A 22,250-nucleotide genomic window follows, 5' to 3' on the forward strand; every position below is an offset into this window, starting at 1 on the left:
CATAACCAAAACAAAAACAAAAAAGGAAGCCCACCACAGCCTGTTAGCATGTAATTATTATTCCGATAATTGCACTGAAGGGGGTTGGACCCTGGGGGTCCCTTCCAACTCTACAATTCTACGTACCGTATTTTTCCATCTATAAGACGCCCCCATGTATAAGACGCCTCCTATTTGGGGGGACTCAGATTTACGAAAATGGGGGAAGATGGCCCAGAGTATAAGACGCCCCCCCCATTTTTGACATTATTTTTAGGGGGGAACCTAGTCTTATACGCAGAAAGATACGGTAAATACCTAACCAAAGTTATAAAAACCTCCACCAGTCAACCGCAGTCTTCAGCCAGATTCACCTGCACTGCTGGAAACGCAACCATATGGACACGACAAGTTGTTTGTGCTGCGGGTAGCAATAGGCACAGAATGGCTTTGTTTTGAAATGAGTCCGGGCACAGTGGGAGGGTCTCTTGCGGAGTTCTTTCTAGCAAGTTTACAGGAAAGCTCTGTGAGCTTCAGCTCCTGTCATGTTCCTATCTAGCAAAACATGAATTGTTGATCTGACTGGACTTTAAACATCCCACAATAGCCACCTCGTGATAAGGCTGCATACAAAACACTTGTTACAACGAAGTGGCAAAGGCGGTTCAGTAGATAGGCTTTTAACTTGCATGTACAGGATTCAAAAGCCAGTACAGACAGCTTTTTATAGCAATGAAAGGAGTTACAGGTCATCCCCTCTCTTGTCTCTATGGGTCTTGAACACTTTGTATGTATTCCAGTGATCCTTGTGCCAGAAAACGTCTGGTGGATTGGGCCCTGCGTTAAATTGGCGGAAAGGCTGCAGTTTGTATTTTCTACCTAAGGCACCCAAGTATCTCAGGCATGTGTTGGAACTTTCACCGCATTATCAAAAGAGTTTGTTTTTAATTCAATTATTATACTTTTCCTTTTTAAAAGATAACCATTAATATCTTTTCTTCTTTAGCGTCTTTCCAACACGTGTAGCATGATCCCTATCAACAAACAACCTCTGGTTGAGCACATCTAAATGTAACCTTGGCTCAGTCACTACAGTGTAGTAACACTCCATAATTCTCCATTAATATTATCTTCCTAAAATATCATTTTTAAGATGTTATCAGTATTGGGAGCTGTTCATGGGGGGGGGATACGTTTTCTATCTGCAGCATATGTTCCTATCATCCCCCATGGGTAATAAATATTTGCTTGGCTGGAGAAGAAATGTTTGCTCACTCAAACCACTCTTGCTTGTTCTTGCCCCCTTCCTTTCTCCCTGCTCCTCTCAACCAGCTTATTAAACCGCTGCACTTAATTTCAGAATTGTTCAGCTTTAATAATGCCCTTCCTTAAAATAATGGAGCAGGCATATAAAGGGAGAACAGCATCTGGATCTCTCCACTTATATATTAGTAGCCACACATGAAATGTTTTCTTTACTTCCTTTATGGAGCTCTTAAATGGCTCACATTAAAAAGTCAGTCCAAATTACTCCTGTTGATGTTAGCAAATGTTTCTGGTTTCTTTGCTTTTTAAATTTTTTTTTTAAAGAAAACTATTCTAACCCAGACCTCATTGGTTTGGTATGTTCTAGCTAGGTATTCAAAATCATGTAGTCTCATAGCTTGATTCTCCACATTGCACTGCACCAGCACATCAGTAGAGATTGTGACATCATGCCATCACAACCCTTGCTGTGCTCCAGACTCTGCATGTCCTGGACCCAGGGTAGCAGCAGCAGCAGCAGCAGCAGCAACAACAACAACAACTTATTACAGACACCCCAAAACTCGGCCTTCCAGATGTTTTGGGACTACAATTCCCATCATCCCTGACCACTGGTCCTCTTAGCTAGGGATGATGGGAGTTGTAGTCCCAAAACATCTGGAGGGCCGAGTTTGGGGATGCCTGATTTATTATTTCTACCCCTCCCATCTGGCTGGGTTTCCCCAGCCACTCTGGGTGGCTTCCAACAAAAGATTAAAAATACATTAAAACACCAGTCATTAAAAACTTCCCTAAACAGGGCTGCCTTCAGATGTCTTCTAAATGTCAGGTAGTTGTTTATTTCTTTGACATCTGATGGGAGGGCGTTCCACAGGGTGGGCACCACTACCGAGAAGGCCCTTTGCCTGGTTCCCTGTAACTTCGCTTCTCTCAGTGAGAAGGCCCCCGGCGCTGGACCTCAGTGTCCGGGCTGAACAATGGGGGTGGAGAAGCTCCTTCAGGTATACTGAGCCGAGGCAGAATCTAGCAACAATAGATGGCAGAATCGGAGTAAATATATCAGCACAGACATAAATTCTACTACTGTAATCATTTCAGAAGAAATGGGTGTGAGTAGCAACAATCTGAATAATAAAAACAATTTTTGAAAAGCAATGCGTTTTTAGTCTGTCCTTTTTTGATACTATACTCTGAATTCATTGTCATAACTAGCATATCTAAAGTTGTCAGATCCATCTTAATAACATCTCCCTCCAGTGATGTTAATGTTCAAAAGTCTATAATAAATCTGACATCTGTCACTGAATGAGACATTAAGCAAAGTATGACCCCCTTTTTATTACATTTTTCAGTCTGTGTTCTGAAGCGTAACCTCAGCAGACTGTAAGTAAGCAAACAGTGTCCATGGGAGTCTGTTGGCCTGTCTCGAGAGAGAGAAGGTAGATTCTAAATGGCATCTTGTGGTTTAAAATGAGCATCGTGTTGCAGGGAAATGCCAGGATCATTCATAACCACACTAGCTCAGGATCATTTGAACGTTTGTTTCAGACAAGCATGGATCTTGGTTACACCATTGCCACCTGGAGTTGAAGCAGTTGCAAAAGAGAATTCCTCTGTTGTTGTTGTTTAGTCGTTTAGTCGTGTCTGACTCTTCGTGACCCCATGGACCATAGCACACCAGGCACTCCTGTCTTGCACTGCCTCCCGCAGTTTGGTCAAACTCATGTTCGTAGCTTCGAGAACACTGTCCAACCATCTCGTCCTCTGTCGTCCCCTTCTCCTAGTGCCCTCAATCTTTCCCAACATCAGGGTCTTTTCCAAAGATTCTTCTCTTCTCATGAGGTGGCCAAAGTATTGGAGCCTCAGCTTCACGATCTGTCCTTCCAGTGAGCACTCAGGGCTGATTTCCTTCAGAATGGATAGGTTTGATCTTCTTGCAGTCCATGGGACTCTCAAGAATTCCTCTGAAATTCATGCAAAGAAAAAATAGAACCTAGAGATGCATCCACATGCAAAAAATAAATAATTTCACATTTGTCTTTGATTGGCTGTGTACCTATTTCATGTATTCCATCAAAGTTTTGCTTTTATTGTGGGACGTCACATTTTCCAAGCACTCAAAAGCACAGTATTTTGTGAAACTTTTCAGTACCTACTATATTGGACAGCTTTCAAGGAGGAATAGGCAAGATCATAGAGCAGGCATCCCCAAACCTCGGCCCTCCAGATGTTTTGGACTACAATTCCCATCATCCCTGACCACTGGTCCTGTTAGCTAGGGATCATTGGAGTTGTAGGCCAAAACATCTGGAGGGCCGCAGTTTGGGGATGCCTGTCATAGCGGGTGGGGCTTTCAATGGCTGCTAATCACAGAGGCTGTGTTCTACCTCCACTTGTCAGATTAGTACACCTCTGAAAATCAGCTGCTGTTGTGCACAGGTCCTGCTTCTGGGTTTCCCATAGGTATCTGATTGTGATATTAACTCATTGGCAACCCAAATTTTAGCTCAGATGATTTTAACCTAGGCTCAGATGATTTTAACCTAGTGGCAGCAAATGCTGTACATGCTATTCAAAAATATCTTCGGGATCTGCATGGAGTGCACACGAAGCCCTACCTGCTTTGGGTACATGGTTGTTCCTGTCAGGAGGCAGCCTACTCACAAGTAGAACCTTGGCAGAGACACATGCCAGGCTGGCATGTTCTCTCCCTCCTGGGCGATCGTTCGGGAGCTTCTTAAGCATTCTCCAGCCTGAACACCACAGTGACTGATGCCAGAAGACATCAGCACACTTCACGGATCTGCAGAGCTTGCACAGTTGCGTAACAGAACTCAGTAGCACAGCATTTTGCTAATCTACTTTATTTACATATAAGTACACGGAGCACTGCAACATGGCTCCCTCTCTCTCTAGCATCAGACAGCAAAGAGAAAGAATCAAAGAACAAGAGTTCCACTTTAGGAACACAGTAAGACAAACATGCTGTCTGCATCACTTCCCATTCCTGTGGGAACAAAACACATGCCGTCATGTGATGGACAACAAACATATGACTGCACACAGGGAATGAATCTCCAACAGTTCCTGCATGTTAATGCCGAACTAGCAGTTGATTCAACCTCTAAAATGCTGCTAAAATGCTTCAACCTCTAACCCTAAATATATGTAGCTGAAATAATAACATACTACTATCCTTTTGATCTCTTTCTTCATTTCCCCTGACTCTGTTGTCTCCCAGTGGGGTAGGGACCTTTCCTTGCTGTCCTTGTACATGGGTGATGCTATGTTTCAATATTGCAAACACTAAATAATTTCCCAATAATTTATATAATGCTGTTTGGCTTTGTTCAAAAGTTTAGAATCTATTTGGGATACTGCCAGGCTTCAACCCTGCCTGGTACATTTATACATTCCTCAGGCTCGCTCTTCTCTCCTGTGTGCCTGTGTAGCTGTCAAGTTTTCCCTTTTCTTGCGAGGAAGCCTATTCAGCGTAAGGGAATTTCCCTTAAAAAAGGGGAGAACTTGACAGCTATGCAATAGACGTTCGTGTGTGTCTGTGTGTTGTGTAATTGGATTTTTATTAGTATTTGAAAGGCAGTTTATTAGTTGTTGCTTGTGCAGCACGTTTGTGATCTTGCTGATGAAAGATTCTGCGTTGAACTGGAGTGGAGTAGATTTAATAAATCTAACAACCCACCAGTGACTTGTTGCTGTTTAACTCGGTTGACCTAGCAACAGAGCCCCAGTCAACTAACAAGCTCCAAATTCCTCCTTTGGCACTTTCTTCATTAGTGAAATGGAATTTATGGCTTTCTATCTAGCATGCATTTTTTTTCTGTGAAACTGGAGTCGCAAATGAAGAGTCATGGAAGTTTAAGAATTCCATGAGAGTCTGGACAGATGTGCAGTAATTAGCATTGGATTTTGGCTCACCTTTGTTTAGACAAATAGCTGACAATGTGCCATCAGCCAGGCAGTCGATTTACGAGCTTGGAAAGAAAACTGGCATGGAGACTAATTGAAAATTGGAAGGTGGTGGAAAGAACATTTGCATTGTCCCCCTGCATTGTGAACCTCCAAGGATTTCAGTTTCAGCTCTGGCTATATAACAGAAGACCACTGTGGGAAATGATAGTGGAAACGTAACACACTGGGTTCTTTCTAATGCTGCCCTTCCATCCATGGAAGGTTTTTCCATCCATCAGAGGCTTTTGTGAATGGAAGGAGGACAGAAGAGATTTTCAGAAATTTCCCCTTTCTCCTGCAGTCTCTGTTGCTGTCTTGGCACATGCTCCAACCTTCTTTCCGGAGTAAATTTCGGGGATACAGTGGAAATGGGTGAAAAAGCAAAAGTCACCTACCTCTTGTTTTCATTCAAGGAAGCCTCCACTGGATCAAAGTGCCTTCCATGAATGGAGGAGCACTTGGATGCAGCCCGTTGACTGTAGATTGACAGCAGACATTTATTTCAGAACTTTTATACATATCTCCCAAGAAACAGCCAGTAAAAAATGGCCCAACATTCAATTAGGCCATACCAAATAGCATCAATGCTTTTTTAAAAAAATATGTGTATGAATTATTGCTGAACTCCCACTAGCTACTGGTTACTTGACATGCTTGCAAACACAGGTGGTCCCTATTTGTTCATACAGGATTTTGGCAAGGAGGCAAATGTCTCAGTGGGATTTTTGTGCGTGGAGTTCAGACAAATAAGCATTTTGGTGACCTGCAGTTCACTGAATAATTATGAGGTTATTCTAAATTCAATGTGCTGTACCTAAAATTATACAAGATCAAAAGTATTACATCCAGATCTCAGAATCCATATGACCAAATATATTTATACTCTTTAAGGTACCCAAGGGGTCATAGCTGCCAAGTTTTCCCTTTTCTCGCGAGGAAGCCTATTCAGCATAAGGGGAAATCCCTTTAAAAAAAGGGATAACTTGGCAGCTATGCAAGGGGTGGACCCATAAATGACTAAATAAGAAGCAAACATAATTTTGGGGGCAAAAGTTATGCTTTCAAGAGTGGCCTAAAATTCCCGTCTTGGCATTTTTGTGCTATTCACAGCCTCATCTGCTTCTTTTTAAGGTTCTTCCTTGTTCCTTGAGCCACCCAATCAGGGTTCACGTTGCAAATGTGATGGTGTCATAATGCCTTCAGTCAATCATATTTGTGCTATCGACACCCAACCCAAAAGAAATTCACTGAAAAAGGAATACTAGCTATGGTATATTTACAAATGCCTTCTCTCCACTTCCAACATTTTGGCTTAACCATACAAGAAGAGTGTTTTGGATGCAATCTGGTATCCAAACAAAATGCCCAAGGCATGTTTTCACTTGTTGGTTCACAGCCCAGTGGCCACTAGTGACTGTTATGGACTTCCTTACAAGTGTACCTATGCCAGGGTCGTCTTAAGCTTATGTGGCGCCATGTTGCAGGGATCCCTCAGGCGCCCCCCACAGGGGTCCCCCTCACCCTCTGTGCCTCTGCGGTCAGAGGATTCCTTAGAGGCCCACCCAGCAGCCCCAACCCGCTCGCCTGCCCGCTGTGTGGCTCACTGCCTTTCAAGCCGTGGAAGAAGCGCGCCCGGAGCAGGTGCTGCAGCTGCCGTTGCTGCACTTTCACTTTCGCCCACGTACTTCGCTGGCACGCAGCCCAAGGAAGCTGCCGCCGTCGGGGCCCTTTAAGAGCCGCATGCCCGCCCAGCTGGCCTCGCTGAAGGAAGGGCTGCGCCCGCCCGGCAAAGCGCCACAGCCGCCACCTGGAGGAGGAGGAGGAGACGGAGATGCCGCCGCAGCAGCAGCAGCAGCATGGAGGGCGACTGCGCCGACGACTACAAGGCATTCGTGTCCCTGCACGGGCCGGCGATGCAGCCCCGCTACTGGCAGAGCCTGTGGCGCAAACTGGAGAGTGAGGTGGGCGCCGCCATGGACGGGGGTCCCGCCCCTCGACGGAGGCAGCTCCGCCGCCGCCGCCTCGCTTCAGGCACCACCACCACCGCCGGGAAAGGAGCGAAGTGGGCGAGGTGGACGTGCGGGCAGCTCCATGTGCCTCCTCAATGCGCCCTTTGATGCGCCCCTGCTGGGCTGGCACCATGGCGCATTGCGCCACCCAGCCCAATGGGAAAGACACCCCTGACCTATGCAATATATGTGTTTCCAGACATGCACCTATCACTTTCACATTTTACATTTCCAGGGTGCATATTTAAAATAATGTTACACACCACCCACAGTCTGTGCCGAGCAGTGACAAGATTCCAGGGGGTTCCAGGCACTCACCCAGGGTTTGTGTTTCCATTGGAAATTAGGCATAGCAGAGACTGCAGCGTCTTTAAGATATATGGTTTAATTTACACAGATAGACACCCGAATCCACTACGGAGAGAGTTCAGAGCAGTTACACCTCAAGAGGGTCCTTTGCTTCCCTCTTAGGAGCAGTAGACTTGGGTTTACAAGCGGAGGGACCAGCCACGCTGCCTGTGTCTCTGTGCTTTGGCTTCTTCCAGTGCCTTTTTCTGGGGTTACTCAAGGGTACGCAGTACTGGCACCTTTTCCTTTCAAAGGTTCAAAGTATGGCACTTACTGTAACAACAACTTCATTGTGAGTACCGGCACTCCCCCCCCCCTTAAAAACAAAGCAAAACAAAACACCCCACTGGCTTCTTCTGAACTGCATGGCCACCTCCCCACTTTCTTCTTGCCAGAACCACTTGCAGAAAAACAGCAACTGCACCTTCCACTTACAGCATCACAACCTCTTGTTTCCCAAGCCTATTGCAAAGCAACCAGCTTTTCCTTTTATCATGGCCCACTGCCTCACCATTATCAAACAAAGCAGGTCTCTTGTGTCTTCAACGACCCACCCCATAAGTGAGCCATCACCAAGCTGGTCTCAGGAGGAAGCCAGCTGGTGTTATTTCCAGCCCCTGCTAAACTCATGAATTTGTGATTTTGCTCAAATTCTAACCTTTTACTGAATCTAGAGGTTTGGGGCCTTGCCTGTCCACCAATTTATAACATCATCTTAGGAATACACCTAAAAACTGTAGCTTTATGAATAAGTTTTGAGGTACTTAAAACGCACAGTTGCTCAGAGCCACAAAACAGGCATTGTGTTTGATGTTTTGTCAGATCAATGACAGCCTGTTTGCTAACCGTTATGAAAATATAGTTGTGTAATTTGCTCAGAAAATGCCTGTCAGCCTTTTTCTTCTTGCCTGACAATAGGTTTTGTCAGGAAAATAACTCTGCTAATCATCCACTTCGGTGTCAACCATTTTGATAAATTGCTTCTGGGAAACATAACTGGCGTGCAGAGTGCCAAGGGTCACTTCAGGCCTTGCATTTTAGAATTTGACATATGTCAGATTAATTTCAAGGCAGCCCCACTGTTTTCTGTGTACTGGAAACATTACCTATCCAAGCTTCTTACACATTCAAGGCACGATGTAGTGCCTGGTGCATTTAGAAATGGCAAGAAAGTCCTCAAAGGTTCAAAAAATGGGCACTTGGAAGGAACAGAAAGCCAACATTACTTCACTAGCTCTTTGGTTTTGCACTCTCTCTTCCCTGGAGGTTTCTTTTCCATGGTGTAAATCATGTCTGTGGTGCAGCTAAGGAAAAGGTAAAGGACCCCTGGACGATTAAGTCCATCCAGTCAAAGGCGACTACGGACATGCGGCTCTCATCTCACTTTGAGGCCGAGGGAGCCGGAATTTGTCCACAGACAGCTTTCCGGGTCATGTGGCCAGCATAACTAAACCGCTTCTGGCACAACGGAACACTGTGACGGAAACTAGAGCACACGGAAACGCCATTTATCTTCCCGCCGCAGCGGTACCTATTTATCTACTCGCACTGGTTTTCTTTCGAACTGCTAGGTTGGCAGGAGCTGGGGCAGAGCAATGGGAGCTCACTCCGTTGCGGGGATTTGAACCGCCGACCTTCTGATTGGCAAGCCCAAGAGGCTCGGTGGTTTAGACCACAGTGCCACCCACAGCAAAACTCAGTTTTGTCTGCTGGGGCTCCACATACTCTGCTGAGACATCACACTAGTCGAAGCGTGGTGAACTACCAACTGATTTCCACAAGTCCCAAACAACATCCTGGGAGATACATATATTTCTGATTGCCTGAGCCTTTCTGATGTTCACATATAGCAGTACCCTAGTTTAGCTTGGATCCCGGATAACTTGTGAGATACTAATCTAATGAAAAATGCCTCAGAGAGATCCTGCTACATGTTACCGTGGGTGGGATGGAGGAGGCCAACAGTCTTCTTGGTGCACCCTTGAAAGGTCTTCCTCCTTCCTTTGTTTTTCTTGAAGATAAAACTTCACAGCAGCATTTTACAAGAAGGTTTAATGAAGACCAGTGTTTGCAAAACAAGGCAAAACCTCCTCCAATCCCCCACAGCACCAGACATCCTAAATTCATTAAGAAGAATTTGTACTCAGCTTAATCTTTGAAACCGTATAGGCCAGAGTTTTGCTTTTTACATAGTTTTGATGGTCTGTTGCTAATTTGAAAGGGTCAGCTCTTACAGCCAAGGTTTGTAGACCTTTGGACACTTTTGCAGGTTCACCTGCGTCACTGACTTTTTTCTGCTAATCAACCCAAAATGGTTATATGAACAGATCCTTAATGCTCAGCAGGGAAAGTTACATTTCTAAAAAGCCATTTTGGTGAACTGAGATGTTACGCATGAGGAACCCAAGTCATCTACTCAGACCTCGAATAGAAGCTGATGGGGCAATTCAGGCTGGAGTTGCAGAACCTCTGAGTGAACTCCAAATGGACAACTTGCTTCGACCAAGCTGAAATCAGGTCTTTTCATCTCCATTTGAGAGCTTAAAGGGCCAGTCTTCTGGCTTGAAGCCTAGTGCTCTATTTCCACTCATTTCACTCTTGCCTGGCTCATTGCCTGGACCAGTAATCCAGCAATGGGGGGCATGGGGTCTCCAGATGAAGAAGCAGTTGCCTCTTTAGGTGCTCAGTGGTGGTTGCCTCTGGGGCTTCCTGTGCAGGGCTGGATATATATATATATATATATATATATATATATATATATATATATATATAGTGGTACCTCGGTTTATGAACACAATTGGTTCCGGAAGTCTGTTCATAAACTGAAGCGTTCATAAACTGAAGCGAACTTTCCCATTGAAAGTAATGGAAAGTGGATTAATCCGTTCCAGATGGGTCCGTCGAGTACTCAACCTGAAGCGTACTTAACCCGAAGCATGGGTGTAATTGGTTCCGGAAGTCTGTTCATAAACTGAAGCGTTCATAAACTGAAGTGAACTTTCCCATTGAAAGTAATGGAAAGTGGATTAATCCGTTCCAGACGGTCCGCGGAGTACTTAAACTGAAGCGTTCATAAACTGAAATGAACTTTCCCATTGAAAGTAATGGAAAGTGGATTAATCCGTTCCAGATGGGTTCGTCGGGTATTCAACCTGAAGCGTACTTAACCCGAAGCATGGGTGTAAATGGATCCGGAAGTCTGTTCATAAACTGAAGCATTCATAAACTGAAGCGAACTTTCCCATTGAAAGTAATGGAAAGTGGATTAATCCGTTCCAGACGGTCCGCGGAGTACTTAAACTGAAGCGTTCATAAACTGAAGCGAACTTTCCCATTGAAAGTAATGGAAAGTGGATTAATCCGTTCCAGACGGGTCCGTCGAGTACTCAACCTGAAGCGTACTTAACCCGAAGCATGGGTGTAATTGGATCCGGAAGTCTGTTCATAAACTGAAGTGGACTTTCCCATTGAAAGTAATGGAAAGTGAATTAATCCGTTCCAGATGGGTCCGCGGCGTTCATAAACCGAAAATTCGTAAACCGAGGTGTTCATAAACCGTGGTTTCACTGTATATATATAGTCCAGTAGCACCTTAGAGACCGACTAAGTTTGTTCTTGATATAAGCTTTCATGTGCATGTACTGTATCTAAAGAAGTGTGCATGATACCAAGAACAAACTTAGTTGGTCTCTAAGGTGCTACTGGACAATATATATATATATATATAGAGAGAGAGAGAGAGAGAGAGAGAGAGAGAGAGAGAGAGAGAGAGAGAGAGAGAGAGACAGAGACAGACAGACAGACAGACAGACAGACAGACAGACAGACAGACAGACTGTGTCAGACCAACACAGCTCCCTACCTGAATCGAGGGCTGGATATGTTTTGCCTCAGGCTTAGCACCAGGGACCATTGCTTATTCCACCTCTTTCCCTGCGGATTATTCTGCTCTGCTTAGCCCTTTTTCATCTAAGTCTACTATAAAACTAATGGAGCTTAAGCTTCAGGGCCCCTAATCTAGGAAGGGGCCCCAGAAGTGACTTTAAATCCACCCATTGCTAAGATCACAGAAGGGAAGGTCATCTCTTGCAAAGACCTGTATTTTGCTGACCGATGTTGGAAAGATCTATATCCTTTAGAACATCTACATTTCTTGTGAAGGCTTTACAGATTCATGTAACAAAACTTGAGGAGGGAACAGGAAATGATTTGTCCACTAGGGGTTGGGGAGTAGAAATGTTAACCATTATTGGTAGCAGTATTCCTGTTGCTGTTATTATTTTATGTGTGCAATGGCTGCTTGCTAAATAAACCACAATAAACCAAACTGACCGACTGACTGATTTTAGTCCACGTTGCTTTTTTAAAAAATGGGTCTAGTAGACCAAATTTGAGTCGCACGACTCAGATTGATTACTTTTTTGTTCTATATATTTCATCAATCCCAAAGTCAGTAGCACAGATGTTGTAAAGGTGTGATGATCTGTCATGGAACAACTCCATTGAAGAAGATAATAGTAGTTACCAAGACCTTGTTGCTGGTTCTGAAGGGATCCCCATAGCAGTTCCAGCTTCAGGGCCCCCAAAATGTACGTCCACCACTATCTAGGTCAGAGTCAAAGCTGCTGCTCAGGTTGGGAGTCATACACCCTGCTGGATCAGACCAATGGTCCTTCCAAGTCCAGCATTGAGGGTGGCCAGCCAGGCCCTCTGGGAAGTCCACATGCAGGACATAAAGGCAATAGCCATCTCACCTCAGCCCTGGGGTATTTGGAGGTTTATTGAGAGACCTATCTGTCTTAGGTCTGTCTTCTATGAATTTTTCTAATCCCATTTTAATTTTTTATAAGCTAGTGGCCATCGCATCACGTAGCAGAAAAATCCCATAAATTAGCTATCTTGTTGTCTGAAGAATGATTCTCTTTTGGCTTGTCCTGAATCATCTGCCAATGAGTTTTGCTAGATGGCTCCAAGTTCTAGTATTATGAGTTTGGGGCGGGGGGAACACTCTACCCCCTTTCTCAACACCATGCATAATTTTATAGCTCTCTGTCTTAAGACTTGCGGTTTAAGGGGCAGAAGGTAAACTTGCAGTCCTTAGTTTGACATCTGATTTCGCTAACCACATCTGCAAGATGTTCTGGAAACCACACTTTGAAAGGGGGGGGGAAGCTAGGTCATTCGCTTAAAAGTGTAATTTAAGAAGAAGCTGGACTGAAAAGGTTACTTTTGGTTTACATATACAAGATGAAGGTTTCCACTGCATTTAGAGTCTCCTCTTGAATAGGAAAGCAAGATTTATACCCACTAAGGCATCCATTAAAGGGCCACCATGAGAGAACTGCTAGCTATGAAATATAAAGCATTAACAGTGAAATACTATGCATGTTCACACAAAAGTGAGCTTGATGGGGCTTAATCCAAAGTAGGTGTGGCTAGCATTGCATTCTAAGGTTTACCAATTTATCTGGGATTATGCTCCATTGAACTCAATGGGCCTTACTTCTGAGCAGACCTGCATAGGATTGTGCTGCCTATTATTTAAAGCTCCTGTAAACTCAAGTAACCACCCACAGAGAAAGCTCTAACTTTGCTTTCTTCAAATCTCTGTGCTTCACACAGTCACATTTTCAATTATGTTTTTTTTCCTTTGATTGATTTGTACATCCTATTATTTTTCCCCATTCTCAAAAATGAACACACACACGCATATATATTTTAAAAAATCATAAGCATCTGTTGGGATACTGTAGTCAGTTCTGCCCCCATTTGTTGCTCATGCAGCCAAAATGACAACAGTTGCAAATATGTGGGAGGTAATCAGCAGACTTGGGGCAACTTCAGATTTTTCAGAAATAAAAAAAAAAACTGGGGAGGGGTTGATCACAGAAACATTCTAATGAGAAGCGAGTGTGTTCCATGCCCATGGAATACTGACTACCGGTAACTGTCAAGAGGTGGGAAACAGAAAACTGGGGGGGGAGGAGAAATAGGAGTCAACAGAAAAGGAAGAGGGGCAGAGAGAGATGTGGGTTTGTATAGGGTTGCCAGACTCAATAGAGGACAGGACTTCTGTGCCTTTAATTGCCCTGCTCTCTTTCGAGTCTGGAAACCTTAAAGAGAAACCAGCAGACCCTTTGCTTGGAAATTAAACAAAGAGTCTGCTGGTTTCTCTTTAAGGTTTCCAGACTCAGAAGAGAGCAGGGCAATTAAAGGCACAGAAGTCCTGTCCTCTATTCTGGCAACCCTAGGTATAAAACAGGTAGACAGAACCATCTCATTGTATGGATAGGTCATTTCATGGTTCATGCTGTGATGTTATTTTAAAATGTCCCCAAGAGCTAGAAGTGAGAGCTTCCCACAAAAATCAATGGGGAAATTCAAGATTTTAATACTGCTGGGATTAGGCACCAGGGTGTCTGCTGCCCCTCCCCCCACAAAAAACAGCCATTAGAAGACTGAACATGCTCATTGGCCACAGAATGATAAGTATCTGTTGGAAATGGAATGGGGAACTGGCTGGCTAATCATGTGCCCTCCTGCTGACCTTTGGCCCTTCCCCTACAAAAGCAGCATAGGATAATTCTGAATCTTGCTCATACCTAGAGGAACCTCTTTCCAGATAAGCAGGACCACATGTTATGCTAGCCCTCTGCAGACTGAAATATGTTATTAATGTCAACTCTTGTTTTCTGCTCTCTTTAAATCATGAACGTCGTTACGACAACATTAACTTTTGCAAGTCTCAGTAGCTGAACTTTTGTTTCCCCATCAGTCTGCTTTCAAACATCCTTTATCAAGTTAGGTGTTCCGGTGGAGCACAGGTTTAGGGCACCTTGTTTCTAAAGATGCTTCAGTAGCCTGCATGCTTCGGCAGATACCATGGCCTTAGGACTCACAAGTGACAGCTGCCTTAGGCTCCCTATTCATTTCTGACATACGACTCCAAGCAGTGCTGGGCCGTAGGGTGTGTACCCCTGGAGGCCAACATTTTAGTTTCCCACTTCCACAAAGGAGTGAACAAGCTGGGGCCTTGTGGGAAATTAAAATAGTGGCAGAACCCAGCCATCTAGTACTGCTGCTGCCCACCACATGGTAAGCCTGCCAGGACCCATTGACAGACAAGAGGACACCTGGCCCATGGCTCCCTCAAACCTGGAACCAGCAATGACTGTACAAATAGTAGCTGGAGAAGGATCTTAGTTGCAAAACATGTTTGGTTGGCATCCGTCTGTCTCGAGACAATGGAGTGTGCCTCTGGGGGTGAAGTCCAACTGCTGCTTAGCAGCACCAAAGTGACCTCCCCAGGGCTCAAGCCTGGGCAGTGTGGATGGAGGTCCTGGGCCACCAGGCAACAATGCCCCCCTCTCAGCCTCCCTGATGGGGTCCAAAGGAAAACAGAGCAGTACATTTGGCACTAGCGAAAACATAGCATAAACAGTGAGCAGGCTGGTCTATAATTTCTCCCTATGGCACACTGATGTTGTTGTTGTTTTGAATGGGAGTCCCCCCTCCCTTCCAGGGAGCATTCATTTGCTCCTGCGGTCGATCTAGTACAGTCCATTTTATGGCTTCAGAATTCTACCATCTCATTTTCCCACTTTACTGCGGTAGTTTCAGACCTGCCTTTGCATTCATGTCTCCCATTTGTATTTTGTTCCGAGGGTTATGCTTTTTTTGTTGGGGGGGGGAAATTAACAGGATTTATCCCTGGAAAAGACCCTGGTGGGAAAGATTGAGGGTGCAAGGAGAAGGGGACGACAGAGGATGAGATGGTTGGACAGTGTTCTCGAAGCTACGAACATGAGTTTGACCAAACTGCGGGAGGCAGTGGAAGACAGGAGTGCCTGGCGTGCTATGGTCCATGGGGTCACGAAGAGTCAGACACAACTAAACGATTAAACAACTAAACTATATATATATATATATATATAGAGAGAGAGAGAGAGAGAGAGAGAGAGAGAGAGAGAGAGAGAGAGAGAGAGAGAGAGAGAGAGAGTTTACATAATATTGTTGTAAGCTACCTCAGGCCTTGAAGCAGAGGAATGGGAATACATTTTTTAATAAAATGCAATGTACAGTACAACACAACACAAAACACAACATTACAATAATGAAGTAGCTTTAGCTGAAGCTGTTGCTTGCTTTACTGGCCTTTCTGAAAGTAATACAGGTAATGCCATAAGCTATGCATACTTGCCTGGGGAAAAGGTCATTGAATTCAGTAGAACTTATGTTCAAATAAACATGGATAGGACTGGGATCTTAATTTACTACAATTCCATCTAATAGATAGTTTGTCTGTTTTTGTCTTTTTAGGAAAAAGTGCTGTAAGGGTTACAAGTTTGTTCTTGGACAATGCATCCCTGAAGGTACGTTATTAAATTATTCTTACTTTCCAACACTTATCACTACAGTGGTTCTGTCTTCCTGTACTATAATAAATATGGGCTCAAATATTTGTTTCTCTACATGCTTACCTGGGAGTAAGTCTCACCGAACTCAATGCGACTACCAAGTATACATACATTGGGTTGGGTGGTTAGTGAGTATAGACCAGGCATAACCAATGAAGTGTCCCCCAGGCTTTGATGGAACTACAGCTCCCATCATCCCTCACCACTGACCATGTTGACTGGGGCTGATGGGAGCTGGGGTTCAACAATATCCGAAGGCAACCACATTGACTACCTCTTCTATGGAAAACATCCAGTGGCAGCTGTGTCCCAGTCGCCATTACAACTCCAAAATGTACAATTATTGTACAATTTATTGAAAAATGATTTTTTGGTAACAGACAGTATTTTTTTTTAACATACAAATATTGCCAAACGCTTGGAGCTGCTGTTCAGGAAGATGGATTTACAAGGGTCCCCCATCACCCCCCTGCGCCTCACAGGGTTCTCTGGGGAGAGGGGCTTGGGTGTGGGGCTGAGTGAGGAAGCCTTCAGCCCTTCATGGAGCAGAGGGCAAATGTAAGAATTCTCTGCACTGCAAGCCTATGTATCTTTAATACCCAATGGAGCTTAGGTTTGTATAAATGGGTGTGGAAGTGCAGCCTTGGGTTGAGCCTCATAAGTCATACGATATGCAAACATTAATGTGAACACAAGGGACCATGGATCCAGTAATCAGCAAAGCACGCAGGTATCTAGGACAAGTAAAAATGTTTTATATTCAACAAATTCTCAAACCGCTCTACTTTAGAATATTCTGTTGCAGCTAGCCTGCAAGTTAGTCTATTGGTCGATCCCTGCGAGGCTCTGCCCTTCTGGCCCCGCCCCCTCTCCCTGTGCGGAAGTGAAGCTGGAGTTTAACCCTTTCCGTAACGTTAGTGGCTGCTTCTGTTCGTTCCTCAGAAAACGGACCATATATCTCCCTAAAAAAAGCTCAACAGCTCAAGCAGTCTCTCTGGAGTTGGCCACCCCTGATCTATATAAACTATCCAGGGAGGAATGGAGGGCTGCCTCCCTCCTGCCACCCCTCCCCTGCCAGATAATATGCCATTCTTCTCCGCTCCTTTGGTAGCCTCCCACCCCTTCCCCCTCCCCTTTTTCGCCAATCAATCCTTCTCCATTTGGGAAATTTACAGGAAACCCAAATTCGCTGTCCTTGTTGGGTGAAGCAGATTTTGAAAAGCATAACACACACACACACACACACACACACACACACACACACGAGAGTGACACCCTGTGTGTGATTAAATGTCTTGAAATCTGCTTCTGATTTCCTCGGGAATCAGGAGGAGTTGATTTTTTCCTTCTCCCCCCCCCCAACTTGGATTGAAACCTTTTTTAAAAACTCCCATTTAAAGGCAGCCCGACCTCAGTTTCTCCACTGTTGCATTTCTCCCACCCCTCTCCCTTCCCACACCCCTCGCTGCTCTTTTGATCCCTCCCAGTGAAGCAACCCTTCATTGGGTAGTTCAGAGCGAGCGAGCGAGCGAGAGGGAGAAGCAGCAGCAGCAGCCAGCCCTGCCTCTGCCGCTCATTCTGGCGCCTCTGGAAGCCGCGGCTGCGGCTCCAGCGCGCTTGTCTCCTCTAGCCAGAAAGGGAGAGGGGCTTTGGAGGACTTACGGAGCTTCCGGACGAACGGCGACAAGGACAGTTTCGTCGGAGGAGACAACGCGGCAGCGGAGCGCGTTGCCATCGTCGCCACCGCCCCGCCCCACATTCAAAGCGAGCGCGAAGTTGCGAGAGGTGGGGTTGGGGAAGGGAGCGGCGGTGGGCCATCTCGCGAGAGTAAGAGGCTAGAACGGTTTCCCGAAAGGAGCCCCTGGGAGCTGTAGTCTCCAAGCGGAGTGCTCCCCGCGCGCCACCAGATAGCGGCCTGTTTGTCGGCGCGGCGCTTCAGCAGCAAGGTCCCGCTGCTGGGTCCTGCTGGCTGGGGAGCTCGGCGGGCCACATGAGGAGGTCTGGCGGGCCGCATTTGGCCCGCGGGCCTTGGGTTTGACACCTGTGCCCTAGACGTATCTGAGCTTGACGATGTCTCCTTTTGCTTCATAACAGTCTCCACATTATAGGCCTTCAAAGTCATGTGAATAAACCAACCTGAATTTACCATTTCGGTTTCCCCATCTTCTGGGGATGGATGGTAGGTAGCATTTATGCTCCTGAAATGTTTATTTGGGAGCAATAAGGAGCAGGTCATTGACGAAGATATAAATTGTGGCACTGCAGACATTAGATAGCTTGGACAATTATTCTGATGCATAAAAGGCCTTTGCGGAAGGAAGGCAGCAGTCTCAGGGTCCACTCTGAAGAACGGCAATCTGTAGGCCAACCAGTAGAAGATTGTTTCACACCTTTCTTTGCTCTGAGGGGTCAGACACCTGGGTACAGGGGCAACGCTTCCCCTTTCGCTACTTGAGGTGCAACAGGAAGTGCCGCCCTGCCCTGCTATTGCCTGTGCTGCCCTCCCTGCCAGTATCACAGCCAATTTCAGTTCAGACCTCTCTGATTTTGGGAGAGATGTTGCACAAGATCTTACCTGAAATTGCCACCAATGCCAGCACCGCTTCTCTGCCGGGGTGGAGGTGGCGAGGCAAGCAGGACGTCATTTTTGGGGACTTCTGCTGCCCGAGGCGGTGCCCTCCTACCCCCAATGGCCGTGCCTGAGTACCTACCTGCTTCCTACTCATGCCTCAGATCAGTCTCTGCTCTCCATTGTTCAGTACCTTGCAGCTGCACTGCTTTGACGGGAAAGAACTTGGCTTTTTAAAACACCCTATTTTCTATTATTTATTGTATATTATCCTGCCCATCCTCTCCAAGGATCTCACCTCCCTGTTTTATTCTCACAACATCCCTGGGAGGCAAATTAGTGACTGGCCCAAGATGGCTAAGCATGGATTTGTATCTGGGTTTTACCCTAACATTTTTGCGCATCACAACAATTGGCTCTAGCAGACACAAGCCCCTCCAGCAGGCATAATGTGCCACCTAAATGCCATCTTCTCCTCTTCTCTGACTCTGTGCTTCACCTCTTTCCTGGGCCCAACCCTTGGAGGCCCTTAGAAGACAGGGCTTTAAAACAATCAAGTATGTGGTTTTAAAAGGAATGGGAGTGTTAATTTTGCAACGCCTTTTAAAATACTGCATAGATGAGCCCAGCCGACGGTTTATCATTTATTAAAGTTTTACACTTACCGTGTGTTATTTGGAACAGTAGTGTTTTATGGGCTGTGTGCGCTCTGCTTTGGCAATCAAGGGCTGATCTTGTACCATTATGAACATTATGCTGCCAAGACTGATGCATGTGCTCAGCTCAACACACTCTTTTGCCTCTTGCAGTCAACAAAAGGGTTTTATCAGGTTGGTTTTATCAGGTTGATTTATTATTGGCAGATGTGCTGCTTTAGCAGCTCAGAGTCTTGGAAATCTTGGCAGCAAGACACGGAGCTGATCATGCACTGGGGCAAAACCAAACTATGAATAAAAATCTTAGCAGGTGAGCAAACTCGACCGGTGACTCACCTATCTTGGCTCAATGCTGAGAAAACACTTGGAATTGTTTGCTCTGCAAAATCGAGCTCCAAATGGGATAGGAGCATTCTGACAACTGAGAGGCACTTTGAGTCCATCGTGGCTGCGCATTGCGTCCAGCTTCAATTCATGGTGCTGGTGTTAACCTTTAGAACCCTTAACGGCTTGGGACCTGTGTATCTCAAGGACCGCCTTCTTTTGTATGTCCCTCCTTGCATGCTCTGATTGTCTCCAAACTCCTTCTTCAGAACCCGTAACACCACAAGGCACACTTGGTGGTGTCCAGGGACAGGGCCTTTTCTGCAGTGGCACCTGCTGTGTGCAACGCTTTAGGCCCCATCACTGTACTGCTTTTGACGGCTGGTGGAGACATGGCTGTTCATTGCTTAAAGGGGCCTTAGGCTTAATATTTCCTTTTGTTCTAACATTCTGAAGTTTCAATTCTGAGAGCTGTTTTGCCGTTGTTACTGTGGCCTTGGGTTTTATGCTAATATTTTGATTTACGATGTAAAATCTGAATTGTTCTGTATTTTATAACTGTTGCCGTTTTTTTGTTATTAAAAAAAATCGCCTTGAGTGTCTTCTGAAAAATAGGTGGGATAGAAGTTGTTGTGCTTAAGGTAAACAATTTAGCAATGAGAAGCCTGAGCTGCGGTGGAGCTCCGTTCCATCATACACAGTCAACACAATTGCAGTCAGCTTGGAACTGTAAGCCTCGAAGTCGATTCTGGATGCGTGAAGCAAAATAAACATTCGGTGCTGCAGTTCACAGAGTGATGGTTTACATGTTCTCTCCCTCTTAAATGGAGATTAGTTCCATGCGAGAGAGAAATGTCACACTTGAAATGCCTTTTACATGAAATTGGACTCAGACCCCACACAAGCATACAAAAAAGAACTGAACAAGATTATTAAGGAGCTACCCCTACACATCCAAGAACAGATCCTCACAAACACACCAGCGGAACCTCGGCCAGGAACTTTCTATCTTCTACCCAAAATACACAAACCAGGAAACCCAGGACGCCCCATCATCTCAGGTATTGGCACCATTACAGTGGGTGTTTCCGGCTATATGGACTCTGTTCTGAAACCATATGCTATCAGTGCTCCCAGCTACGTACGTGACACCACAGATTTTCTGAGGAAAATACAATATTTGAACAATCTTCCTAACAACACTATACTAGCCACTATGGATGTGGAATCTCTATATACCAACATCCCACACAATGATGGTTTACAAGCCATAAGGAACACCATTTCAGATAAAACCACAGCGGACTTTGCTACCAAACTCTGCCACTTTGTCCTTACCCACAACCACTTCAAATTTGGTGATGACCTGTTCCTCCAGATCAGCGGCACAGCCATGGGCACCCGCATGGCCCCACAGTATGCCAACATCTTCATGGCAGATTTAGAACAACGTTTCCTTAACTCCTACCCACTCAAACCTCTCCTGTACCTGCGATACATTGACGATATTTTTATTATCTGGACACATGGACAACAGACCCTGGAAACCTTCCACCAGACATTCAATGACTTTCACCCCACCATCAACCTAACAATGAACCAATCTATGCAAGAAATACATTTTTTGGACACTACTATAAAAATACAGGATGGACGTATAGACACCACCTTATACAGAAAACCAACTGACCGACAAACATATCTACATGCTTCTAGCTACCATCCCAAACATACCAAACAATCCATCGTATACAGCCAGGCCTTACGTTACAACCGCATCTGTTCCAACTCTACAGACAGAGAATCTCACCTAAGAGATCTACAGCAAACCTTTTTAGAACTAAAATATCCACCTGATGAAGTTAAACAACAGATCAACAGAGCCAGACAGATACCTAGAGAGAACCTGCTGCAAGACAGACCCAAAAAAGAAAATAACAGAACACCACTAGTCATCACATACAGCTCCCAAGCTAAAACAGTACAACGCATCATCAGAGATCTACAGCCTCTCCTGGACAATGACCGCTCCCTTTCTCAAGCTCTGGGAGGAAGACCTTTCATTGCCTACAGACAGCCACCCAATCTTAAACAACTCCTCACCCACAATAATACAACCACCAGACTTAACATGGACACTGGTACCAGAGCCTGCAATAAACCCAGATGCCAACTTTGCTGCCACATACACCCAGACAACACCATTACTGGCCCCAACAACATCCAACATACCATCTCAGGACTATTTAATTGCTCATCCTCTAACATTGTGTATGCCATCAAATGCCAACAGTGCCCTTCAGCTCTCTATATTGGACAAACAGGCCAAACCCTACGCCAAAGGATAAATGGACATAAATCTGACATCAGGAACCAGAAGACAGAAAAACCAGTAGGAGAACACTTCAATCTCCCAGGACATTCTATACAAGATCTCAAAGTAGCTGTCTTACTACAAAAGAATTTCAGAAATAGACTGGAAAGAGAAGTTGCTGAATTGCAACTTATCACCAAGCTCAAAACCATGGAGGGACCTGGTTTGAACAGAGATATCGGGTTCTTATCTCATTATACATGATAAGCGATCTTCAGCCATCTCAACCCTTGCTTTTTCATGCAAAACCATTTGCAGTCGTTTGCGGTCATCAACAGCTATCAGTCAGTCAATCACCCATTTCCACCACCCTTCTGAGTGATCCCCCCTCCCCTCCCC

General features: G+C 45.2%; 1 protein-coding gene across 1 annotated transcript in view; it reads left to right on the forward strand.

The window, feature by feature from the left end:
* The window catches only part of CCBE1 (collagen and calcium binding EGF domains 1), a 135,378-nt gene that overhangs the window by 90,025 nt on the left and 23,103 nt on the right, over positions 1–22,250 (forward strand). Inside the window, exon 3 of the mRNA XM_035100415.3 lies at positions 15,891–15,943. Within this exon, the coding sequence (XP_034956306.1) occupies positions 15,891–15,943 (53 nt within the window). The remainder of the gene's footprint in view (positions 1–15,890; positions 15,944–22,250) is intronic.

Source organism: Zootoca vivipara, chromosome 10 (assembly GCF_965207765.1).
Source record: "Zootoca vivipara chromosome 10, rZooViv2.hap1.1, whole genome shotgun sequence".
NCBI lineage: Eukaryota > Metazoa > Chordata > Lepidosauria > Squamata > Lacertidae > Zootoca > Zootoca vivipara.